At 44.5% G+C, this 27198-nt stretch overlaps 2 protein-coding genes across 6 annotated transcripts in view; one reads left to right on the forward strand and one right to left on the reverse strand.

The window, feature by feature from the left end:
• Positions 1 to 11680, forward strand: part of LOC118218025 (SH3 and PX domain-containing protein 2A-like) — a 109233-nt gene extending 97553 nt beyond the window's left edge. For all 4 annotated transcript variants that reach the window (XM_035400352.1, XM_035400355.1, XM_035400354.1 and 1 more), the window contains 5 exons: positions 4228 to 4345; positions 4791 to 5104; positions 6246 to 6295; positions 6403 to 6522; positions 6980 to 11680. In XM_035400352.1, coding sequence (XP_035256243.1) covers positions 4228 to 4345; positions 4791 to 5104; positions 6246 to 6295; positions 6403 to 6522; positions 6980 to 8836 — 2459 coding nt within the window. In that variant the 3' untranslated portion in view covers positions 8837 to 11680. The remainder of the gene's footprint in view (positions 1 to 4227; positions 4346 to 4790; positions 5105 to 6245; positions 6296 to 6402; positions 6523 to 6979) is intronic.
• A 7769-nt stretch (positions 11681 to 19449) lies between these two features.
• LOC118218476 (E3 ubiquitin-protein ligase NEURL1-like) overlaps positions 19450 to 27198 on the reverse strand; it is a 77216-nt gene continuing 69467 nt past the window's right edge. For both annotated transcript variants that reach the window (XM_035401152.1, XM_035401153.1), the window contains exons 5-6: positions 25013 to 25165; positions 19450 to 24377 (exon numbers count right to left, since the gene is read on the reverse strand). In XM_035401152.1, coding sequence (XP_035257043.1) covers positions 24136 to 24377; positions 25013 to 25165 — 395 coding nt within the window. In that variant the 3' untranslated portion in view covers positions 19450 to 24135. The remainder of the gene's footprint in view (positions 24378 to 25012; positions 25166 to 27198) is intronic.

The following is a 27198-nucleotide window of genomic DNA, read 5'->3' on the forward strand; positions in this document are numbered from 1 at the left end:
GGGTGTTCTTGCTGAGTGCTGTTTGAGGGTGATGGGATGGGTGTTCTTGCTGAGTGCTGATTTAGGGTGATGGGATGGGTGTTCTGTCTGAGTGCTGTTTGAGGGTGATGGGATGGGTGTTCTTGCTGAGTGCTGTTTGAGGGTGATGGGATGGGTGTTCTTGCTGAGTGCTGATTTAGGGTGATGGGATGGGTGTTCTGTCTGAGTGCTGTTTGAGGGTGATGGGATGGGTGTTCTTGCTGAGTGCTGTTTGAGGGTGATGGGATGGGTGTTCTTGCTGAGTGCTGTTTGAGGGTGATGGGATGGGTGTTCTGGCTGAGTGCTGATTTAGGGCGATGGGATGGGATGGGTGTTCTGGCTGAGTGCTGTCTGAGGGCGATGGGATGGGCGTTCTTGCTGAGTGCTGATTTAGGGCGATGGGATGGGATGGGTGTTCTTGCTGAGTGCTGTTTGAGGGTGATGGGATGGGTGTTCTTGCTGAGTGCTGTTTGAGGGCGATGGGATGGGATGGGTGTTCTTGCTGAGTGCTGTTTGAGGGTGATGGGATGGGATGGGTGTTCTTGCTGAGTGCTGTTTGAGGGCGATGGGATGGGTGTTCTGGCTGAGTGCTGTTTGAGGGCGATGGGATGGGTGTTCTGGCTGAGTGCTGTTTTAGGGCGATGGGATGGGTGTTCTTGCTGAGTGCTGTCTGAGGGCGATGGGATGGGTGTTCTTGCTGAGTGCTGATTTAGGGCGATGGGATGGATGTTCTGGCTGAGTGCTGTTTTAGGGCGATGGGATGGGTGTTCTTGCTGAGTGCTGTCTGAGGACGATGGGATGGGCGTTCTTGCTGAGTGCTGATTTAGGGCGATGGGATGGGTGTTCTGGCTGAGTGCTGTTTGAGGGCAATGCGATGGGGGGCGGGGATGAGTGATGAGAGGGAAGCATGCTCAAACTGATCTGAGATCAGGGGCACTGGAAGCATCCTGATTGGGTCGATGTAGAGCTGTGTTTTCATTTAGCTGGGGGTTGGAAGGAGTGAATGAGTAACTAGTCTCCTCTGCACTACAGTTTTCTCCTGCAATATTTACGTATTTATGTTTATTAATTCATTTATTTATTTATTTCACATTCCCAGCAGTAATTGCTGTCATCTGTAAGAAAGGAGGTACAGTTTTAATGAGCTAATAGTTTCTCACTGACACAGGATGGTGAAGAGACTGCATTTCAACTCTCAATTTTCAGCTACCCTGCATACATTATGGTATGAAAAAAAAAGGTTTCACCAAAAAACAAGACTTGGCCATGATTAGGGTGTGCTGAAGCTAATTTAGTGCATCTTGGATTTATAGACCTCTTTTATAAGTGAATAAGTAGGGAAGGACTGTTGCGAAAAAAAATGCTTTGAAAATAGAATTTTCCAGGGCATTCCAGTGGAAATGACAGAGGTGCTGACAGCTGCCAGGCTAATGCCCAAATTACTCCATAAAAAAATGTGAAGGGATCACACGTAGATGAGAGGTTTGAAAACGATTGCGTGTGGATATTCTCCCCGTTGGGACCGCATTACAGACAGGCTTTTTATAGGGGATACAGTTGGATGACAAAGCAGCGAGAAAATGCTGTCGAGCCCTATGGCCCTTTTTCTGCCGGCTGTAACGACCGCAGTGAATTAAAACTAAATGTCCTCTGGATGGCGAAGGGCTGTTTCCATCATAGAAAATAAGCCCACAGTTGCTATTGCTGACTGTAGGGAAATGAGCATTTTTATTTCTCTCTGTCCTCCCCCTTTCAGTCAGTTTTGATGCAGGTGAAGGCCGCAGGGTTGCTAGGCAATGCGTGCTGTCACCTTCAAACTGCTGGAGTTTCCCATTGGATAGTACAGACTCTGGTGTTTGCCCATTGGATAGTACAGGCTCGGTAGTTTGCCCATTGGATAGTACAGACTGGTGTTTGCCCATTGCATAGTACAGTCGCTGGAGTTTGCCCATTTGATAGTACAGGCTCTGGTGTTTCCCATTGGATAGTACAGGCTCTGGCGTTTGCCCATTGGATAGTACAGGCTCTGGAGTTTCCCATTGGATAGTACAGGCTCTGGAGTTTGCCCATTGGATAGTATAGGCTCTGGATTTTCCCATTGGATAGTACGGGCTCTGGAGTTTGCCATTGGATAGTACGGGCTCTGGAGTTTGCCATTGGATAGTACAGACTCTGGAGTTTGCCCATTGGATAGCACAGGCTCTGTTTCAGGGAGCCTGTGCTGCAGCGCCCCCTGTCTTGCATCCATGAGACTGCACTTGCCTGAGAGACAGGAAGTGCTGTGCATCAGAGGGGGATGTAGGAACCCTACAGCAGAGGTCTTTTAAAGCTGGACATCCAAAACACATTAGCCTCTGTATTTCATTTTTGGCATTATTTTTTGCTTAGCCACACATTCCACAATCTTAAATTTGCTAAATAGCCCTTTAAACTTTCTTGTGTTGGTATATATTAAAAAAAAATAAATGAGGCAGCAGTAGATAGCCTAATTAAAATAAATGTTAAAAAAGGTATTTTTTCAGCATATGCAAAGACACTAGTACTTAGTGTTTCAGGAACCACATCTTTCACACATCGAATGATGTGTGAATTATGAAATGTATTTTTGTAATAATACGATGCTGTATTGTTTTATCAGCTGTATGAGATCATGCTTTTTCACATTTTTAACAGGATGACACATTTGGAGTGCTAATTATTAGGGTTTCTCAGCTCTGTTTCTCCTCCCACTCCCCTCGTACCGCACAATTCCCAGATTCATTTACAGCTCTGTGCTTACAGAGCCTCAATACGGTCTTTAGCTTGTCTGACTGTGTCCCCAGAACCTCCCTCCTGTCAGCACCTCCCTCTTATATATCTACAGTGTGGAAGGCCTCAGTCAAACTACACCTCTAGATCAGCACCTCCCTGTATCTGCATTATGGAGGGCCCCAGTCAAACTACACCTCCAGATCAGCACCTCCCTGTATCTGCATTATGGAGGGCCCCAGTCAAACTACACCTCCAGATCAGCACCTCCCTGTATCTGCATTATGGAGGGCCCCAGTCAAACTACACCTCCAGATCAGCACCTCCCTCTTATATATCTGCAGTATGGAGGGCCCCAGTCAAACTCCAGCTCCTGATCAGCACCTCCCTCTATCTTCAGTATGGAGAAGCCCCCCCCCCCCCCCCAAAAAAAAAACACACCAGATAATGACTTCTCTTTCTATTTTTATATATTTTTTTCCCCAGTCTTTCACACTCACATCCTAATGCCAGTCTCTCCACTGAAGCCTTTGGTTTGGAGCTGAGCGAAGCCTGGCTCTCTGCCCGAGCCGGCCCTTCGCCACCAGCGTACCCCTGACCTGAATGCTGATGATCCGGTCCCGAGTCTTTTTATTGGGGTCACGGGCAGACGCCTCGCGCTTCAGGAACTGGTTGTGATCTCGGCATTTCCTGTCCCTGTCGCGAAGACAGCTGCCAGCCCGAGCTTTTAGAAACCTGCCTTCATAACCACACGTCCCCACCCTTCATTATTATTTCAAATATCATTTCTTTTCTCCTCAGTTCGTCATTCCCTTAGTAGGCTGGCGCATACATACAGCACTTGAATAGGAATAACAAAAAGACAGATACAGTCAGTGTCTCAGTAGATCAATGTCAGATTGGCAAAATATCGTCATGTATTTGTAATGGTTTGAGCATGCATGGACTGTCTAAAATTATCTGCTGGAGCCACATTGCCTTGTAGCATAGCACAGGACTTCAGGCAGTGACTGGTAAAAGAGCGGTTGACTTGCAGTCATGATTGTGTGCAGGAATACGGCACCTAGTGTCCAGAGACACTGCAGATATTGTAGGCAGAACGCAACCTTAGTCCCGACGGAAGCTGTTAGGAAGGACATTGGGTCGAGTGAACTTGAGCCTGCTCTTTAGCAGTGTAGTACAAACTGCTCTTCTGTCCGGACATTATGCCCTAATGTTTCACAATGCAGTGTTAGAAGATGGATGAAGGTGGGGAATTTGATTAGGAGACGGGGAAAACAGTGCTAGTGGCATGTTTGCTTGTGGTTGCTGTGGTTTTTGATCTTGGTGCTTATGCAGCTTTGAATTTACCTTTCGTTTGACCTGATGAAGGTTGATTAAAACAGCCTGACGGACGTGCGATCCATAACTCGCACATTTACGTTATTGTTTGTGTTCTCGCCTTTATTATCCGGTCCGAAGAGGAGAAATATGTCACGGTGCAGTCCTACGCCAGCCAGGGTAAGGACGAGATCGGGTTCGAGAAAGGGGTCATCGTGGAGGTCATCCAGAAGAATTTGGAAGGCTGGTGGTTCATCAGGTGAGAGCGTTAGTGTAGGAGGATGGAGAGGGAGTTTGGGGGATTCATCTCGATGATCGCTGCACTGTGTTTGTAAAAAAGAAAACACACTTGGCAGTGTAGTATAATGGGTAAGGAACTGGTCTTGTAACCTAAAGGTCGCAGGTTTGATTCCCAGGTAGGACACTGCCGTTGTACCCTTGAGCAATGTACTTAACCTGCATAGCTTCAGTATATAAATCTGGCTGTAAAATTGGATACAATGTAAATGCATTTTTAAAAAGCTGTGTAAGTCGCTCTGGATAAGAGCGTCTACTAAGTGCCTGCAATGTAATGTAATGCAATGAATTTAAGTTCGAGTGGAGTCCAGGTTCAGCTGATTTATAACAAGTGTATAAGCTGGGATCAGAGGGCTCTCTGCAGCATGGCCTCACAGACACGGATCTCTTACCTCACCTTTACGCAGATACCTGGGGAACGAGGGATGGGCCCCCGCCTCCTACCTGAAGAAGGTGAAGGACGACTTCTCCCCGCGGAAGAAGACCCTGTCGGGCCCGGTGGAGATCATCGGGAACATCATGGAGATCAGCAACCTGCTGAACAAGAAGGCGGCGAGCGAGCGGGACGTGCACGCGGACCCCGAGGCCGAGGGGCCCCACCTGAGCAAGCGCCAGATCGGCCACCCCGTCCCGCGTGAGGACCCGGCCACCGGCGCCGCCCTGCAGGACAGCCGCGCGTCCCCCGCCATCGCCCGGGTCACCCCCCACCGCGTGGACTTCGGTGAGAATCCGCCCCGCGTGCGCTAAGCGCTACACAGAGCAACGGGCGCTAAGCGCTACACAGAGCAACGGGCGCTAAGCGCTACACAGAGCAACGGGCGCTAAGCGCTACACAGAGCAACGGGCGCTAAGCGCTACACAGAGCAACGGGCGCTAAACGCTACACAGAGCAATGGGCACTAAGCGCTACACAGAGCAACGGGCGCTAAGCGCTACACAGAGCAACGGGCGCTAAGCGCTACACAGAGCAACGGGCGCTAAGCGCTACACAGAGCAACGGGCGCTAAGCGCTACACAGAGCAATGGCGGCTCTCCCGTTTCACAGTGAGAACCAGCACAAGCACACTGACCAAGCAGCAGATTAAAACTGTAAAGAGCGATTGCTGAACGTTGACGTTCAGAACTCTTAGCTGCGTGGCGTGATAGCAGGCATGCTATCTCAAAGGAGCATGCGGTATACACAGTCCAGGCTCTGACCTGCACGTTTGATGAACGTGTCAGATATGCTCTCGTGTGTTCAGACTTAATAAACCGAGCAGCCGAAGACTGAAAGTGAATCAACCCCAGAGCAGGAGCTTATGCACTGTGTGGTGATCACGTGTTCAGTTCGACACTATTTGAGAGCTTTTGTGTGTTGAACAATCAATTATTCACTTACTGAATAATGTTCAGTAAGACACACTGCAGTATTTCATAGCTGCGGTTTGTATCCAGAACCTTTATTACTGCTGGTGTCTGACCCCATGTTGTTTTTGTGGCACAGAGAAAAGTGCACTTAATCCTGTGTGCAGATTTAAATAAAGTCATTCGAACTGTAATTCACTTCTACTGATCCACCGTGCAGTGAAATGCTCCTACTCAGGTTCAGGTTAGTACACTATTTTACAGTACTTTATGTATAATACACTGTAGTACACTATTTTGCTCTACTCTATTTATAGCACACTGTAGTACACTATTTTCTGTACTTTACTTATTCCGCCACTTCATTGCTCAAATACGCTCTTGTGGAGAAGTACAAACTAATTTCCCCTTGGTGATTATGCATATATCTATCCAAATCCATCACCCTTTCAGTCTGTATTTAACAGATTTTTGCATTTATTGTATTAGTGTATAACGAGCCACACGTTATTTTCCAGGTTCTCCAAACCTCCGCCAGAGGCCCCCGCCCCGAAGAGATACCAGTCTGGTCAGTTACTCCCTTTTTGCCTTTTCGTGTAGGACACAACTGCAACATCTGCTTTTTCTCAGCCTCTGATTCAGTTCACCGCTTCATCTGTCTTTCCCCCTCTACAGGGCTCCCTGTTACCCAAGCCTCCAGAGCCCCCTGCTGTCGAAGCGGAGTATTACACCATTGCAGAATTCCAGTCCGAGATATCCGATGGGATTAGTTTTCACGGTGGACAGAAAGCTGATGTGAGTGTTTGAATATTCTCAGAGGGATTTCTTTTTTTAAGATAAAAACAGTGATATAAGTTTCAAGGTCTTTTCTTCAAGTCTGCGTCCTATTGAAATGTTTGGTCAGCCTTGTTAGTGCTGTGGAAATTCACTGATGTGTTGGAGCACTGTCACTGCACAGGATTTGAGAGGGAGGTCATTCAGAAAGGAATAGAAATTGTTTTCCAGCTTCTTACAAGGAAAGACTATCAGATGTGGCCAAAGTTGTACTTCAAGTATTGGGTTGGAATGCTGATTTAAAACGGAGCGACAAGTTCTGTTTCTGTTTGTACTTGTGTTTGCGCAGCTGTGCAAAGGCACATTGAAGAGGACTGAGCTGTTATAGTGCAGAGAGAGCACTATAGTGCAGAGATGGTGGGTGGCAGTGGTTTAATTGTATGTGTGTGTGTGTGTGTGTGTGTGTGTGTGTGTGCAGGTGATTGAGAAGAACTGCGGGGGATGGTGGTACGTTCAGATCGGGGAGAAAGAGGGCTGGGCTCCCTGCTCCTACATCGACAAGCGGAAGAAGCCCACTCTCAACAGGAGGACCAGCACTCTGACCCGGCCGAAGGTCCCGCCCCCGGCCCCGCCAATCAAAAAGCAGGACTCTGAGGATGCCGCCCCTCCCGCCGACCCCCCTGCGAGCAGACCCCCGTACGAGGAGCCGGAGTACGACATTCCCGCCATCGGCTGCGACCTGGACTTCGACCTGGACTTCCTGAAGGGGGAGCTGTCCGCCAACTCCAGGGGCGGAGACGCGTCAAAGCCCGCCCCCGTCCCCACCCCCGCCTCCTCCTCCTCCCCCTGGAGGCGGTCCCTCAAGCTGAGCGAGGACACAGTGCGGGGGGAGGAGGAGGAGTGCGTGTATGAGAACGAGGGCGGCTTTCGGCCCCGCAGAGGGGACGGGGATTCGGGCGGAGACTCGGACTCGCCCAGGTCCAGTCGGTTCTGCACCGTCAGCGTGGCCTCGCAGGCCGCCCTGCGGGACGGGAGGGGGGCACGAAGGGCGCAGGCAGAGCTGCCCAAAGCCGAGGACCTTGCCCCCGGGTCCCCCCGCACCGAGCCCGCCTGCCCCCTGGCCAAGCCCCTGGGGCTCCGCAAAGACCCGGAACCTAAACTGGGCCTGAGCGCCTCCACCAAACCCAAGCCCGTGGTGCGACCCAAGCCCCTCCTGACGAAATCGGAGCCCCAGAGCCCAGAGAAGATGGACATCGGCGCCCTCCGGAGGCAGCTGCGGCCCACGGGCCAGCTGAGGTCCGGCCCGAGGAGCTCCAGGGGCGAGGACTCGGAGACGGCGTCCCTGGTCTCGTCCTCGGACTCGGCCTCGTCCCGCAGCACCTCGGACCTCTCCAGCGTGCACTCCAGGGGGGGCGGCCGGGGGGACTGGGACCCGGAGCCCTGCTGGTACCGGGCCACCGACAGCTACGAGAGGGCGCAGCAGTCGGAGGTCAGCCTGGCGGCGGGGACGGAGGTGGAGGTGCTGGAGAGGCAGGAGAGCGGGTGGTGGTACGTGCGCTGCGGGGGCGCCGAGGGCTGGGCGCCCTCCTACTACCTGGAGCCGCTCAGGCCGCACTCGGACGGGGGGGGCTCCGGGTCCGAGGGGACCCCCTCCAAACCGGGCAGCCTGAGCAAGTCCAACAGCCTGGAGAAGAACGAGCAGCGGGTGCAGGCGCTCAACAACATCAACCAGAGCCTGCAGAGGGTCGGCTCGTCGCCCCCCATCCCCAACAAGCCCCCCGGGGGCTTCGCCAAGGCCGCCGCCCCCCCCGCCGCCCCCAACGGCCCGGTGAAGATGCGCAACGCCGTGCGGCGGCTGGCCGTCCGGCCGCAGTCCGTCTTCGTACCGCCGCCCGTCAAGGACACCAACGTCCTGACGGGCTCCCTGCGGAGGAACGAGTCCCTCGGCTCCGCCCACCAGCCCAGGGCCGACTCCCCCGCCGTCCGCCGGAACTCCTCCTTCGGCGCGGTCCCGGCGCAGGCGCGCGAGGGCGGGGCCGAGCGGCGGGACGGGGCGGGCCCGGGGGACCGGGCGCAGCCGCGCGCCGTCGTTCCCGTGTCCGCCGTCAGGCCCAAGCCCATCGAGAAGGCCCACCTCATCCACAACAACCTCCGCGAGGTCTACGTCACCATCGCCGACTACCGCGGCGACAAGGAGACCATGGGCTTCACCGAGGGCACCAGCCTGGAGGTCCTGGAGCGCAACCCCAACGGCTGGTGGTACTGCCAGGTGCTGGACGGGGGGCGTGTCCAGAAGGGCTGGGTGCCCTCAAACTACCTGGAGAGGAAGAACTAGCACTTCTCTGCTAACGTTTCAAATACATTCTTATTTTTTAAAAGTCAATGCAAAACTGTGTGATCATATTTGAAGAAGACTCTTTCGGAGCTGGTTTACTGAAAAGGCATGGCGTATGAGAGGACTTACATGGTCGTTGGGATAGAGTGGAGCAGGCAACATCGTGTCTTAGGGGGGAAATTCATTGTTGGAACTGAGGTTAAAGGAGGATATTTGTGTGATAATTGCTCTGAGCAGGGTCATCCACGTATTATCCCTGATAAGGGTGCCTTTCGATGACCTTAAACAGAATAAATATGTTGAGGAATTGAAGAAACGTAAATGCAAATGGTGAAGAATCAAAAGCTTTTTTTGTGCAACTCAAAGAAAAAAAGTGTTGGAAGAGAACATATATGCAGGAATTGGATTAAGCTTTACTGATAAACGTTCATCAACATGCAATACTGAGGTTGGGGTTTGTAGTGACTCAGCAAATCCTCTGGTTCTCCTCTCAAAAGTGTGTTTTCTGTCTGGTGTGTTTTTTGCGTTGTTTAAAGATGCATCTCAGCTTTAGTCTTATGACACCCACACAACTAGTCTGAGTCTGAAGGTGTTTTAGTCCAACACGTGTCTGCTCAGAGGTTTATATGGAAAGCCTGAGTCTGAAGGTGTTTTAGTCCGGCACGGTTCTGCTCAGAGGTTTATATGTAAAGCCTGAGTCTGAAGGTGTTTCTCATCTGTTACTGAGAAACAGTACCAGCACATAAACAAGCACAGGCAGAGACGCGCACACACACGCACACACGCACACATCAAAAGTCAAAAATTCTAAATCGTATCTCCATCGCTGACCTGTGTGCCTGTAGTAGCTTTACAAATTTTTTTTTAACTTTCTTCCTTGTTGTTGTTCCAGGAAAAATCCTTTCTTCATGCTCGCCCATAAGATGGAAGTATTGTTGCTGGAAATTTAAGCACTCAGATAGTGTCTGTTGGAAGTTTCATGGGAACCACAGACCAGTACTGGAAATTAGGCTTGAGCTTTGCCAACCAACCCAGGGATATAGATACATATCTTTGAGCCTGATGTGGTCCACACAAAAAAAAAACATCAGTGCCGATTTCGTATGTAGTGTTATATACCTACAAATTAAAGGCTACAACACATTTCCTGGCAGAAATAACATTGATATCCGGAGGAACTTCGATCTTCTTGCCCTGAGTAATAACATTTCTGTGTAGGATGGATTTTTCAGTTTTAATATTGCTGTGCAGTATTAGTTAAATTAGCGAAATTTCCAGGCAAGTCAGTTTACATTTAAATTTTGTATGACTATTTATATTATTTTATTATTTAAAGCAGTATGGTATTTCTAGTCATGAAAAATAAATGCAGTAAAAGCTGTCTCTGACCCTTTTCTGGAATCAGAACTCCAGAGAACCTGATCAAATCTGAGATAGATAAGTTGGAAGGTGTAACTGGGGACTTTTTCTGGTTTCCTGATTTGGAATCAAATTGAAAGCTAGATGGATATTATTCATGTTATTTTTATGTTAATCACATGTTTCTGTTTAATTTACCAAAGCATTAAATGACTTAAGCCAATTCAATTGGCTGATGTTCAAGGCTGCCAAAATATTTCTCCCAAACAGTACAATCTCCAAGTATGTGGGTTAAGCACTAACTTTTAATTTCTGCTGGGCAGTATTAAATATAGCATTAGACAACATATTTTTAATTTTCAGCCCTTTTTTATTGAGCAAAAAGGGTTGCTTTTTGCAATTGTGCATAAACAATAATGAGAAAAGAAGTGGTCATTTTTGGAAATAAATGCACTTTAAAATCTTGTCAGATCTGAGTGCATTACTTAAAGGTGCAGTATGATTAATTCCAATCGCAGTAATATTATTTATTGGATTTCCTTTTTATACATACAAATTTTTTTTTTATTAAGTGTTTCATTGAATTTTCAGACAGTTCATTGCAAAAGTAGCTCATACAATGCTAGTGAATTAGCAAGCAAGAGTTTTAAAGTGGCCTTTCCTCCTAAGTTTTAAAAAGAACTTTTATCCAACTTGTTCAGTCATCATTTTTTTTTTTTTTTTTTTTGCATTTATATGTATTTATTAATGGAATCTGTGAAATATTGCCCCCTTGGTATTAAGAGCTGTGGCCTCAGATGCAATTCATTGTGCTTCCATTGAAACAAATCTCGTCTATAGCTGTAGAGACATTTAATATTTCCCGACTGCAAAATAAAACGTTACTAAATATTAAAATGCTCATTTTTATTAGGCTTTTTATTGGTGATAATTTCCCCTTTAAAATGTATGTTCGTTACCTAATGCTGTGTACTGTAGCTTTAACAATGACAGACCCTTCCTGTGTCATTGTGTGACTTTATATAATGCCCGATTGCTTTTTTTGCCGGTTTGTGTGCAGAACGTGTATGGTGACATGCCAAATGACTCATAAGGGGGACAGCTGCAGAACCGAACTGAGTCTGAATAGGTTGCAGTGCCTGGCCTTCCTCTGGTCAGACAGTCAGCTCCCTCACACAGAAGCAATGAGACACGTTACCCATGCATAGCTGAACGTGGCTTGTGTGGAGAGGGGGTCTCATTTAGACTCTCTGCCGTAGTTATCATAAAGACTTGAGTTACATTTTTGTACGAGGATCCTGTGCAATTGTATTTTCTAACTTCTATCAGTTTAAACATGAACTGGAAAAAACATGTCCACCTCCGTTCACCTGTTTATGACGAAGGCATTATATAAAAGTGTTCAATTTCATAAAAATGTTTAGTACAGCATGTACTAAGGTGCTAGCCAATTACTTTCAATTAAAACATACCTGCTTTGCTTTATAAAACCACAAGGGAATATAATTATTGTGTTCATTATTTTATGTGTAGTAGCATTACTGCATATATATATATATATATATATATATATATATATATGCAAAAGTATTGGGACAGTGATGCAATTTTTTCTGTTTTGGCTCTGTACTCCAGCATATTTGAAATTGATTTGAAATAAAATGATGAATATGTGATTAAAATGTAGACTGTCAGCTTTACATTGAAGGAATTACAGCCCTTTTTTATATAGTCCCCCATTTTAGGGGAGCAAAAGTAATTGGACTTTCATTCAATGACTGCCTGAAGCATGCGACCCACAGACATCACCTGACACAAAAAGAGGGAAGAGCTTCCTGTTCCTACACTGTCCAATATTTTTACAATATTTTTGAATTTCATTTGATAATTTGTTTATGAATCATTGTGAATACATTTTCTTTTGTTCTCCATTTTTTAAATTAAGATATGGATTAGAGAATGTGCGCAATAGAAGGGGGGCGGGGGGAGGCACTTCATAACATGAATGACGCCTGCATTGAGATGAATTGATTTTGAAGTCTGGCCCATACTTATGATGTCACCAAAACTGAAAATAAACAATACTAATATTTTGTATTTTTAAAAATATCTGGAGGAAAACGCTGCTGATCACAAACGTATGTAGGGCTCCCCCTGCTGGTCTGCACTGGGCTGTACACACAAGCGCATGTAGGGCTCCCCCTGCTGGTCTGCACTGGGCGGTACACTACACTTTGGCGGTTGACGGCCTCAGCCGTACTGGGAAGCCAGGCGATTTGTGCCGTTATGAGCCGACGTGCGTCTCGGTTCCTCACTCCCTGTTTTAAATGTCGGAGAGCTGCTGCCCGTCTCTGTGTCACTGCCTTCAAGATGGCTGACCCTCTGACACGCTTCCAAAATACTAACAGCAGCAGTTCCACTGCTCCAGCCGCCTCGAGGACATGGCATGTGCCATCACAGCTCAAATAAAACACCAGGGGCCTCATTTATAGAACGGACTTACGATCAATTTTGATCTTAAGTATGACTTACGCAGAAAACCACGTATACGTAGTTATTTATAAAACCTTACTTTGATGTGGAAATGATCATATCTCTACGCGAAGTCTAGACTTGACGCAAGTGATTTTCCTGCTGGTTATGTAGGGGTATTGCAGTTTGGGACACATATGCGTCCAAGCCTGTGGTAAACTTTGCATTAGCTTTATGAACAATTTCATAGGAATTTTCAATTAAAGGTGTGAGGAATGAATTGCCAGACACAAGGTGTTTTGAATTAAAACCCGGATGCAATGTTCTATAAATAGTGTGTCAAATTAGAAAAAAGTGACCATGGCTGTTCTTGCGTTAGTGGAAGACATTGAAAACCGTGCTTATAGAAGGGAGAGTTTTCAGAGACCGGAATGGCTTTTTTGCGCATGATGATCTTCCAAAAAGTTTGCTTTTCTCTTTTGGTCCATGGTTATTCCTGACTAAACCCACATTTGTGCTAGAATTATATAAGGGGAAATCGCTGATTGTAAGGCACGTTCAGGCACGTTCAGTTAATTTGAGATTTATAGATCACAGGTGCATAAGTTACAAATGGGCTTCTCAGAACCTGCGTAAGCAAGGTTTTTTATGCTCAGTATCCTTTATGAATCGAACGTAAGCACACCGTCGGAAATGATCTTAAGGCTAAGTTCAAGTATAAATCTAAGAACATTTTTATAAATGAGGCCCCTGGGCCCTAGCTCTGAGCCTCCAAAATTAGACGAATCCTACTCCTGTTCTATTGCGTGCAGCTCATTGTACACTGAGATTCATTATTATCATAAAAATGACCTGGGGCAAATGCTTTTTATTTATATTCTGAGAATGGGAATTATAAAGACAAACAGAATGCCTCATTTTCTAAAAGCTTGTCCGTTGGATAAGGTGCATTGCATTTACAGTGTACAGAAGCGTACGCTAGGTTTCAGTGTTTGGGGTTATTGAAAAGGTTACACAGCTGAAAGAGCTTGCCCTGATTGAAGTGTCTCATGCAGTAAAGTCTCCACAGGCTGTCTTAAAGGCTCATTCCCCTTTGGCACTTCAGGAAACAGCAAGTCCGGGTGGAAACCGGAATTTCCATTTTTGCAGTTGCATTTCGGGTATTTACCCAGCGAGAAAACCCAGAGTCTAGACGTTGAGGGGGTGGAAATCTTATTTGAGACATTTCGACATGAATGGACTAAGTTAGCCCAAATATAGCTATGGTTTTATCCAGATATAGCCAGGCTATGTCCTGGTAAACTTTAGAAAACTCCCTTTTAAAATGTAGGTTTTCACCAAATGTAGTTTCATCAACTCTTTACTGACTTTTCACCACAAGAATGTTCACTGGGTAATTCAGACAATCCTGCTTCACACTGTGGTGGAAGTTCTCTTTTTTTCAAATAAAGATCCATGTTTTGTTTTGCAACACTGGATTGCAGATGATAACGCAGTGTTGACAGAAGTCACGCTGTGCTGTGCTGTGCTGTTCATCCAAGAACGGCTGAATGAGAAGTTTTCAATGGTTTCATAATTGTTTTATATAAATTAATCTGGTCTTTGGAGAGGCTTGGCCTGTTTGCTCAGTTGCATCCCTCCCTGTGAGAGTACTGGACCTGTTGTGCTCTGTTATCTCTCAGGAGGGTTACAATGGCAAAATGGCCACTTCCATCAGTAGATTGAGATTGGCTGGACAAGATTGTGGACGCTTCAAAGGGAAAACAGGCAGTTTTTGTGCGTGGTTTGTAGATCATATGTTAGAGGGAATTTTGTCATTTTGGGAATGACTATATGAGACTTTCCCAGTGCGTGCTGGGATAGGCTCTACCTCCCCTGCGACCCAGCCCAGGTTAAGCAGGTATACTATAGATGATGGATGGATGGATATATGAGACTATGAGAGTGAGTGTTTAGAGACGGTTTGCGAGCATGCTGTGTGTTGTTAGGAATTCACTGAGAATGACAGACTGCATCCAGTCCTAATTGAAGAGTGTACACATTCTGCACTCTGTCACACTGTCAGTTAAGCAGTGCTTAAATCTGAAACTCTGTATTTAAGTAATGATTACTCAGTGTCATTCACCCAGCTTAAAATCAGCCCGGTTGAGTATGCACTGCTGAGAAGAGGGGGATTTCACCACTGGAACATGTTTGTAATTTCTCTCCTAAAATGACAGATGGGCGAAGTTAATGAAACTTTGAGACCCTTAAAGAAGTTTTTTTCAAATAGCCTAAGTGTTTAAGTCTTAACAAGCTGTGAGGATTATCTGAAATCAGTACTGGTGAGTCATAAGACAGCATTGTGCGTGTGTGTGTGGGTGTGTGTGTGTGGTTGTCTTACTGCACTTGAAGGTAGTCTTGATGAAAGGCACAGGATGCTGAGGTAAACGTGGCCTGCGCTAAGCTGTATTAGCATGGCATCGCAGCAGCAGTCTGTGCTGTAACTGTAAGGCTGAGGAGGGGAACATGGGCAGTTCACTTAGCTTTGATACCATTAAGAAGCTACCTCAGATAGCAGTTATAATTTTAACTGTGTCCTGTATATTCAGCAGATTCATGAAAATAACATTTCTCTTCCTGCACCCTTATGGGTTGAAGGAAGACAATAGGAGTGAAAATTAAACTCCATAGTCCATAGTGAAGAGCTCATTTCAGAAGCAGGCTACAGAATATTATAACTATCCCTATGTGAAAAGGATAATTGGAAACATAATTAGGCTAGTTAAAATGAAAGGACACATCTGAAATGGACTAATATGGTCTATTTTGAGACAGAATGGAGTTCAAATGATTTATTCACGTTTTTACATGCATTTAATGTTCATAAAGATGTTAACTGGCTAAATTCGATGAAGTTTTATTTCCCAGAACACCAATGTCCAAAATAGGCAAGCACTAACATACAGCACTTGATTTAAATCCCAATAATCTTCTCAAAGAATGCAATTTCCATGACAAAAATCATTCAGCGTAGATGGACCAGTCATTATTTATTCATTTATTTGGAGCTTTTAGGCGGGTTTTCCGATTGCTTCAGGAACCGAAGGAGTTCATGTGTTTGGAGATGGACGAATGCTCAGACCAAAATCCTTCACAGGTAAAAGAAACTGGCCCTCGCGCAGTTCACTTGGCTTGTCTTTTTCTTTTGGTTTAGTTACTACTGTGCAAAGGATGTTATAGAGGACTGTCAAATAATGTCCCGGGATAATCTGTTTTATAAAACACTGGAGATTCTATAGAAATTAACTCAATAATTTCGGGGTTTCTCAATTTCTGCTATATTCAGAAACTCCAAAATTAAAAAAAAATTGAAGTTTCCTTTAAGCAATTTTGATAGGCTGATAATTGAAACCATGAAATTAAATAATTGATTTGGGCCTATAACTTCTGAAGTCATTAACAGACAGGTTACCAATCTGAATTATTCATTTTAATTCTCAATTGCTTCAGAAATTGCTGAACTAAACTTCTGGCAGTATTGGAAAGTTCATGCGCTTTCGTGGTTGTTGGAGAACTTTGAATTAATCTTCGAAAAGCTTGCGGTTAGCTATCAAATGACACCATCTTAACAAAACGTAGGCCAAATTACACGGTATTGCCACTGTTTAAGACGCACCAAACCTACACACAGATAGTCTTGTAGGAGCTAAAAGCTATGTATATACAGTCCTTACTATTAATACGTAAATCATAATAAATACTGCAATAATCATAATAATAAAAACCAACAGTGATGATGGCCCTGACCACACCCACAGAAAGAGATACAAAAAGTGTAACAGGTGCAAATACCCCCTTTAATAATACAAAATATAATTTGTACTAAAATTAAGTAATAACAATCCAGTCACAGCAGGCAGTAAATAAAATGAGTTTATGTTTAAGGATTTTAGAACTGTTAAGTCGCCCACAGCTAGCTGAAAAGCGTGCCACGCAGCCACACAGATCAGGCAGTCTGCGCGCCACCACTACGGTCTGAGAACGAGGCGTCTGAAGGAACAAGGACAAGTTCACCTTACCACTGGCTCTCTCCATGGCTCCGTTTGGGCACCTCGTCGCATTGTGAAGTGATAGTTGTTGTCTGAGGAAACCATCAGAAATAACAAGTAGACTAACACGTTGATAGTTCGTTCATTTTGATTAATGAGCTTAGTTTGCGCGCAATGCAGACAGAAAACACGTAGGCATAAGAAAAATCCATATGAAATGATTAACTACTGTATCTCAATCCTGTCATATTTGACCCTTTTCACTATTCTATGGGCGATGTAGCAGTCCTCAAATCCTTAAACAAACTAATTGTATTTACCGCCTGCTATGGCTGGATTGTTATTACTCAATTTTGGTACAAATTATATTTAGTGATATCCACTAGGTGGCAGTGTATGATCTACCAACATCCATCAATTTAAATAGGCATTTTGAGTTATGCATTAATTTGCCAAATCTGTCGTAATTGACAGATTTGGTCCGCATATGCATCAGCCACTTAAGCGGTTTTTCTACGTTACATGGATTTATATTAATTGAAAAAATGAAACCACAGACTCACGCTTTCATTTTAGTCATCTAGAACGCAAGCAAATATGTAAACACAGACAAGCTGACTTCACTGTAGGCTTGTCAGTCTCAGTAGGCTACAACGTGCCAAATGACATAATTTTCAAATTTTTTTCCTGAGCTGTGGCAACACTCAAAAAATTTAGGTTTTCATATTTTGGATGGTTTCATATTCGATGAGCCTTTAAAACAAGCAAAAATAAATACAGCAAAATAAAACCATCTCCTGTATTGCGTACACTCCGCCCTAGTTTAAATCGAGCACTTCAGGGCATATGCAATGAAACCAAATGCCAATTTTTTACATTTAAATTTTAATATTCAGTTAAACTGTCATTATGCTAATACGGTTCTGCATTACTCTCATCGGGGACAAAAATCCAAGAGACAATAAGAGGTGTGACCTGAAAACAGAACATTTACTGCAGGAAAACAAAATACGTACCGCACCCATACCAAAAGAAGACCGCATCCACTGAAGCACACGTCTGCACGCGCTAGCACCAGTTACACAGGTGTGGCATGACGTAGATAAAGAACAAGGAGACGTGACAGTCAGTTCTTTTTCTGATTAAACCAAGATGCTAGTCTCTCATAGAACCTGGTCGTTAGCATTTAAAGCACACTAACTGCGATGCACAGGAGACCAGATGTGCTGATTAGCGCGTGGCAGTTGGGACTACATTGCTTCATGGTTTTAATCTGGCTCCACATAAAACCGATGCTAGTTTCCAGCAAAAGGACCCAGTGTGTTTGACTGAAAGCACCCCGTATACTGCGCGAATCATAGCTGCCAAGTCTCATGCATTAGGCCTGCGATTTACACAATGAGAACAGAATGTATACAGGGTGGCTTCAATCAAAACACACTAGGTTTGAACATATCAGAGAGTTCAATAAAAGTTTCTGTATCTTTGATGGCAGAGTTAGCGTAATTTAAAACCAAACATTAACCCATATATTTAAACCCACAGTGCATTATATTACATTACATTAAGTTAGCTGATGATCTTACCCAGAGCGACTCATCATGTGAGAGAACAGGAGCGCATGCGCCTGATTTATGAGTAAGAGCGCAGGCCTGGTTTGGAACATTCTCAGATCTACACGAACATATAACATCACTGAAGCAATTCATGGAAATTAACTATGCAAAACTAGAACCAAAATTCTAATCCTGAATGTGTATGGATGTAAATGAATAAAAAAGCCCTAACAAGAAAACCTAAAACCTAAAAAATTACCAGAACCTGAACTAGTACAGAAGGTTCAAGGGTGAGGAAGGGAGGGGAACTAAGACACAGTCTGAAGAGGTGGGTTTCGAGTCTGTCTGTCTGAAATTGGAAGGAGGGGCTACTAAATATAACTTAAGTTGCTAAAGTAAGGAACTATATCATGGACTCCAGATTTTCAGATTTTTCCCCCATACACGGACTTTAACATAGCTCAGTGTTTTTAAAAGTGTTCTGGCAGAAACCTGGCATATCTGTCTGTTGGGCATTGCCATTTAATACCATGCTCATGTTACTGGATTGAAGCACACATTTCAGTAGTCAAGACCCTGTCTTTTTTATTTTTTATTTATTTCGCAAATCCCCAAGTCACCCACGAGCCCCCAACTCACCTCAGACCGACACATTTACAATCACCTGGAAACCAGCAAAGAACACACAACCTGCAACTCGCGAAAAATGTGTCAAATCTCCGCTGTAGATGTTTCATAAAAGCGCAGGTTCAAAGAGAGGTCTGCTTAGAAAGCGTTTGTACACAAGAGAAAGATTTATCGGACTAATTTTTTACACATCAGCGTACCCTGCATCACTTCAAAGAAATATTTCCTTGAGAAACGGCCCCGGAGGTCTGTTTTATGTTTTTTGTGTGTGTTATGCTACAATCTAAAACACTTCAAGCAGCGCTGCACTAAATAACAGATGCTGCGCGCGGAGCCAGCGCTGCATACCTCGGCGCTAAACATCGCGCTCGTGAGTAACAGTTGTGTATTCCTTCAGGCATTTCAGTTTCCAGATACGGGACCGCCAGGCAGCCCCCCCACCGTCCCCGCCGGACTTGTTCTCAGGGTGGGGGCTGGTAAAGTCACCTTTTTTCTGCGAGTTCAGGACATTGTTGGAAATTCAAATCTTAAGGAAAATAGAAAAGTAAAAAAGAAAAGAAAACAAAGGTCGTGTTAAGTGAAGCATGGCTGAAACACAACCCTCTCCTTTTATTGACAGACACATTTATCTCAGTCAACCAGAAAACAGGATTTACAAGCACTTCGGTCAAAGCTGTTTTTTTTAATAAACAAAGGCTGAGTCACACGGAGAAATACGAGTATCGGCGTAAATTCATAGCACGATGGAGTCGCAGCAGACCCAGCTGAGTTTGGTGAATTTTGGTTTGTAAATACAGTATAAACTGCCACTGGCTTGATCCTAGTGCAGTGTTGGTCCCACTGTTAAACGATTGAGGACTGACTGTAATCTACAAATGCTCCAAAATGTTTACAGGATTGAAAAAGAAATTAACAATGATAATGGATAAACTCAAAATATTACTTCAGGACAACCTGACAAATGTGAACCTTTTTCTTCATCTTCTACCAAGCTCTGTCTCTCCTGAAACCCCAATTATATTCACCCATTACACTGTGACATTTGAAACTGATAAATACTGTACAGTGATACATAAAAACAATAAATAATCATAACATTGTACAGAATTATATATATATATATATATATATATATATATATATATATATATATATATATATATTTGCACTGTGTTCAGAACCAAACATGTTTGCAGGTTTGCCAGCATAAAAAAGGTTAACATTGATTTCATTATGCGGAAAAATTACTTAAAATAGGTAGAGAGGATAACTACTGAGTAGATTAAGAAAACATTTTTAAAAAATAACGAGCAATCTTTAACAGGACAGAGGCACAATTTTGTTGGGAAACTATACTGCATTAATTACAAAACACTTTTCTGAAAGTACCACATTCTGTTAGTAATTAGCGATTTGAAACACATCACATTTCTATGTGTACATGTGTGTTGGTGAAAATGCATGCATCGGCACTGGAACATAGTACATGCTTAGCAGCGTAAAATAAATCCTAAACCTATTTTATTTTAAATGGCATGAAGCTGTTTCACCCTCTTCAGTAAGGTCTTCTCAGGAGTGTAATTATGAACAGATTCCGTTACACGCTTTGAGGCACCAAAAAGTCTTAATCTGAGATGATTCTACAAGCAGCAGTGGTAAATCTCAGGTTACACTCGCAAACATTAGAAACTTTCATTTCTGGTACCTTCACATGGAGTACCACACAGGTACAAAGGTATAGGCATGTTCACAGACATGTTTGACTAAGCTGCACACCTGAAGATTCAGAAGATATATGACACCCAAGAGGTGTCAGGTAAATACAGCTTTCAAGATCTGTTCTTCAATTTTCGATTGTCACCGCAATTTAATGGACTATATACAGTGGGAACCAAAACTCAGAGCACACTACCGAGAACCGATTATTTTCATTATTTGTCCAGGGCCAATACAATCATGACACTCTGTTTGCAATTCTTTTTCAAGAATGTATTATTTTCATAATATTATTTCATAATACGTGTGTAGGTATTTACTGAAGGTAGATTGTTAGTACTTGGTGTGTCCACCTTCCGCCTTGATTACTGCTGTAACTCTGCTTGGCATTGATTCCACCATCTTATGCAGCACCTCATCTTCCATTTCATCCCAGCACTTTCTCAACACTTCCCACCCCATCTTCCATTTCACCCCAGCACTTTCTCAACACTTCCCACCTCATCTTCCATTTCACCCCAGCACTACTTCCCATAGATGATCTGCTGATGTTTGGGTTTTCCCCTCTTCAGCTGCTCCTCCAGATGTTCGACTGGGTTCAATCAATCAATCAATCTTTATTTGTATAGCACATTTCATACAGTGGCTGTAGCCCAATGTGCTGCACATGACAGAAAGACAATGCTATAAAAACATAAGTAAACAGATCTGGTGCCTGTCTAGCCAGCCTAATAAGCTCTGCTTGTTCTAAAAAATGTATGAGAAGTGTAACTGGAGTATCATAATTACATTATTCCTTGACAAATAATGGAAAAAAACAGGACTTGGTGGACCTCAGACCTTTGGTTCTCACTGTATTTAGGTTTGAAGGATATAAAATGGCTTTTACCTCTCAATAAAATGATAATTTAACAATATCAACACCATTGATACCAATCAGAGTTGAAAAAAAGCACAACCACAATTAAAATTGTGCTTTATTGTCAAAAATATATAGCTAATAAATATATATTAGCTAAATAAATAGCTAAAAATAATTCTTAAATGATTCTTATTCTTATTTTCAGATCATGGATTACAATGCTTATTATCGAAGTGTAACTTCATGTACCTTTTTATGAATGAGCTAAAAAATGATTCCTCCTTTTCTCATTGATACAAAAGAATGCTTCCTTTTCCAGATTCAATTAACTGTAGCCACATTCAGTATAAACTGAATTGTCAATTCTAGTTTATGTAAACTACACACCCATATGTACACTGACAGCTTGTTTAAATATCCTTACCCCAAATACACCAGTAAAACCGATCATTTGTGCTGTGAAGGTATTGCTCATCTTACATTAGACTCTGGCATTATTTGGTTTTAACGCACGCCAAATTTAAGAGTTCGCCGCCCTCAGCGGATGGGTACACCACCCCAGAGATGTGGAGAGGCTGAGTGGAAATGTGCGAAAGAGATAATCCCTTCTCCATTTTAAGAGCGATCGCTAATGCACTTATTCGAAAGAGCGTGAATCAGACGGCACAATACTGACCCGGAGGCAGTCTACCTCAGCTTCGGTGCCACAGGAGACGTGGCTTCCCACACGAAAGACTGCAATGTCGAAATCTCGAGAACAGCATTTAATTTAAACCGAAGGAGCGGCACGTTGCCGTCTCTGGACTATGTATCGGGCGAGTCCGATGACGTCACAGGTCGGGTCTGCGTTCTGTCGGCGCGGCGACTGTCGCAGCGACGGCGCGGCGACGGCACAGCCCCTCAGCGCCAGCATCGGTGATGTCCCGGTGCTGCACCGCTTTCAGAAAACAGGGTAAATTATTGCGTGGTTTTGTGACTGCTGACCCCTCTCTACAATGTTAGCGTGCACGCGTTTTATCCAGAATAAAAAAATAAATAAATTAAAAAAGGGCCAGAGGTACTCTGTTTTGGTCAATTCCATCTCAACTCAGTCAATTTAGTTCATAAGTTGAAAAAAAACCTTGCAGAACATTAACGGCCATTTTTCACTTCATCAACTGGATTTCTCTTAATTTCCTGAATTGAAATTGGAAATTGGAATTAGCCCAAACCTCACAGGACTCTTAAAACACTTCCCTTCATTGCATTGCTACTGGTACACAAATCTAATCCTCATTTTAACGGCTTGCCATTCTTAGAGCTGATAAGGTATTGGTATCAGTGTCGGTGACTTGTACATAGGTGCTCATAGACCCCTATTTCCAGATGTTTCCATACATTTTTTTCTGTCACTGCTGAGGCTTCCTGTGTGTGTGTGTGTGTGTGTGTGTATGTGGGTGTTTGCATGAGTGTGTGTATGTAAGTGTGTGTGTCTGTGTGCATGTGTGTGTGTTTTCATGAGTGTGTGTATGTGTATAAGTGTGTGTGTCTGTGTGTGTATGTGTGTGTTTGCATGTGTGTGTGTGTCCTCACACTCAGTCATGACTGACAGAATAAGAATGTGTGTGTAACACAGGTGGGGTCAATACCATTTCAGTTCAGTTCATTCAGCAATCAAACTGAAAAAGGCGCAGAATGTTCTACAGAAATTTTCAATTAATTTGCTGAATTGACTGAACTGAAATGAACTGACCGAAGATCTGGGGTGCAACAGAAATGTCCCACTGAGGGAACAAATTCACTGCACATTCTGCTCATGCAGATCTGAACATATTTGTCATGTACGAGAATAGTAATTAACATAATTTCAACACTATATAACATAAAAAGTAAGCTTTTTATTTCATACTGTAAGTTGATCTTTGACTACAGGTCTACACAGACCTTTGCTCCATGGTGCGGATGCCAGTAATTGAATTTACTAATAGTGTTGTTTTTCTGTGGAGTCCATGTTTAGGTCCCTGTTATCTGGTCCTAGCGTTGGACACAATCACACACAATGGCAGAGGTAAAGCCGTACAGCCTGGAAAGCAATGGCCAAGTGGTTCTGGGGAAAAAAATAAAATAAATAAAAATATAAACATTTAATTACAATCTGTGTAAGGCCATAACCCACTGCATTAGAGCAGCTTTGGAGAAAAACAGAACTACAAGGGAGAAAACGTACGATCACATCGCCTGCACCCAGAGTCACTAGCACGACACAAACCGGAAGATCGACCCATAAAAAGTGAGGTCCGCTTTACTTTCCAGCCCCCTCCCAGACAGGCTGAGGATCCACCCGTCAGTCCTGCCCTCAGACACATGTCCTAAGTTTCTGAATCCTCTGAATCCTCAGTTTCTGAATCCTCTGAATCCTCAGTTTCTGAATCCCCTGAATCCTCAGTTTCTGAATCCCCTGAATCCTCAGTTTCTGAATCCCCTGAATCCTCAGTTTCTGAATCCTCGGTGGGGAATAATATGTAGTTCCACTCCAGGTAGAGCGTGAGTGTTTTGGCGTAAACTCCTGGACAACCGGGTCAGCGAGACGCGTCACAGGCCTAGATGGGCCCGTCGTGACCTCTGCGTGACCTTGCAGGCACCATAAACGGCTGAGCAGCGTGCCCCGGACTTAGAGCCCGGGCCCTGATTGGGCGCCTAAGAGCTGCGGTAGGTCTTTATGATGTCTTTGACAGCCCTCCGGCAAATGGGGCAGCAGGGGCGGGGCATCCCCTTCAGTTTGAGCCCGCAGGTGTAGCACAGGCACATGTGACCGCAGGAGTAGATCACCGCGTCCACCGCGTTCTCGTAGCAGATGGTGCACTCGTCACTCCAGGACCCCGGGGCTGATGGGAAGGTGGAGGACTCGGGGAGGCCGGTGGGTGAGCTGGGAGTCAGCCCTGTGGAGTAAAGGGGACACTTCAGTGCTTCGCCACATCGGGTTCAGCAATGCACAGTATGACAATCCGTGTCAAACCTATGGCTAATTAGCATGGCTCTATTAGTTTACCAGCGAATGTAGTGTAAGTGAGCTAAGTTATGTGAGAAGTCTGCTTGCCATAATACATTTACTGTACAAATGTACCAAATATACAGTGTGCCTTTCCCTTCCTTGTTCAAGACCCTGTACAATAACCTTTTCATGAATTAATTTATGAAAAAGTAATTTTTCCTTACTTTTCAAATTCATATGCAGGAAAATAAAATTGTCTTTTGATGTCCGGTTTGTAATTTCTAAATATGTTCCCTGGATGTCTGACTCTTGGACATTTGGACATTTTCTTCTAGTCCATTTCTGATTGGAAGCCCACTAAACATTTGCATTGCTGATTGGTTAAAATGTAAAAACCATTAATTATTAATGGCCGATACCAAATTATGCGGCAGTGGGCACTTTAACTTTGGTGTATGTAACACATTATAAGTATTTAAAAAGCAGTTCATGCCGTTGATTGAGCAGGGTCATTGGGAGGTTTGGTTAGCGGTGGCCATACGGTACGTGTGCGGAAGGCTGGTTTTGGGAAAGAGCACTGACCGTCGGCCGAGCCGCACAAAGCTCCAGGACAGCTTCCGCTGAGGGCGGGGTCAAAGGCACCGCTCCCCCTGCAGGTTCCCGTGGGGGTCCCGGGGGTGGAGCTGGGGGTGCCGGGTCCGGACGGGCCCCGCGGGTCGCCCAGCTGAGCCGAACCTGCGATGGCGAGAAAGAGTTTTTTTCTCCGTTGCTTTCCTTCTCGCTGAACTCGATGCGTTTTGCGCGCGCGAAGCTGCTTTCGTTCTCCAATCGGATTAAAGGTCCGGAGGGGAGGGCAGACGCGTTTGCGAAACATAGCGAGCATAGCGGGGGCTCAGCCAATGAGAGCAAAGGAAAAATGTAACCCTCTCTCTCAAAAACACTGCCGCTCGCTCGGTACTCAAAATGACTGAACCTGCCGCTCAGTTCAGAAGTCTACTCACCGAATATCCGGCTCGCACATTAATTACATCGTGATCGAGATGATCACAATGCCAACGCAATGCCACAGTGCCAGGTTGCACTGACACACCCAGACACCCAACCTAAATCTGCTTTGACAGCAGGGTTCTTTCCTGTAATTTATTGCTGTCTGGTATATTGAAATGCAAATCTGGCATTTCTGTAATAACTGGTACTTATGCAATGAGACTGGCATGCCTGCTATTTATTTATAGCTCCCAAATGAACACTTTAGAATGCGACATCAGTCACGGAAGTCGTCGGACATTAACCATCACTGAATACTACAACCATTGCAGTGATTAGACATTAAAGTCCTTGCACATGGTAACCATTAGCCATTGAACACTGATCTATGTGATGGAAAAACAAAATGGTGGAAAAGGCATTGTGCTCAAATGACCGCTGTACACTCATGCGCTACACAGTCAAATGTCCAGTGTTGTCAATTCAGCTCTAACAGTGTTAATTCAGCTCTAACAGTGTTAATTCAGCTCTAACAGTGTTAATTCAGCTCTAACAGTGTTAATTCAGCTCTAACAGTGTTAATTCAACTCTTGACAGATAACATTTGGTCCCACTCTGGAATGTGGGACCGAATGTTATCTATTAAGCATTGAATCAACGCTGTTAGAGTTAGTTTAACACTGTTAGAGTTGAATTAACACTCAACATTTGACAGTGTACAGGCCAGCAGGCAGGTGTAGTAGTCTTTCCTCATACCTTCGTGCCGCACGTGTAAGTTAATGGGAGTTCACCTCACGGGAAACTTGATAAGAGGCACTTTAGACTCTGCATACCTTCAGAGGTCAGGGGAATACCAGCAACTCAGATTCCTCTCAAAAGGACAGAGGCTTGGAAACACAAATGCCACGACAGACAGAGAGGAAAGGGGGGTTTAGCTGTGATCTGGCGCCCCACTGAAGCCACACACCGCACAGCTTGAGCCTTTAGCCAAGGCTGGAGCGAGAATGCCTGATTAGCTAGCCAGTGGTAGGGTGGGCCCAGGTTAGATAGGGTTGCCAGGTTATGAGCGAATCGGCGTGTCCTGGTGCTTCACCAGGTGTGTACAGATTACCATCCCATCCCCAGGGAGAGACGTGTCTGTCGTCTGTTCAGTGGAGGAGACCCACACTGCACACTTTACTCGTCTTTAGTGTGTCTTTGTTTCCTGCCTTCGGTGCATTTGTAAGCGGAGAGCTAGCTTTCCTTCGCTTGTGATGTGGAAGGTGTCGACTGGTTTGCAGGCGTCCTGAGTGAAAATTTCATCCCACTGGGCTAGGAAAAGGGGGAAACTAAAGAGATTTGACTGCACAGAATTTTTAAAATGCTCCCGTTTTCTATTCATTAAGGTTCTGAAAAACCATTAAATAAAAAAACAACATCAACACAACGGTACCCTACACTTGCAAACTGCGCTTGTGAAAGTTCTGGGTCGTGAAAACACTTCAACAACGTTCTGTTTAAATAGCCTTTATCCCAATATCCTGTGGTGTGCGAAGTTGTACTTAAGAGTAGGTCATTGGTTGTGTCTCTACTTTTAAGTGCATTCGGATGCAAATCCATTTTCCTTACTTGGTTTGCCTGCTGCACTCATAAAAACTAATGAAGCAAACGTGCATACAGAATAATACTAATGTAATTAGGTCAGAAGCCTGTAAAATGTCTGGGGGGTTTAAAAATCACATTGTATTAACTCCCCATGATTAAACAGCAAATTATTAAATATTAACTATTAAATAGCAAAT

Source organism: Anguilla anguilla, chromosome 18 (genome assembly GCF_013347855.1).
Source record: "Anguilla anguilla isolate fAngAng1 chromosome 18, fAngAng1.pri, whole genome shotgun sequence".
Lineage (NCBI taxonomy): Eukaryota > Metazoa > Chordata > Actinopteri > Anguilliformes > Anguillidae > Anguilla > Anguilla anguilla.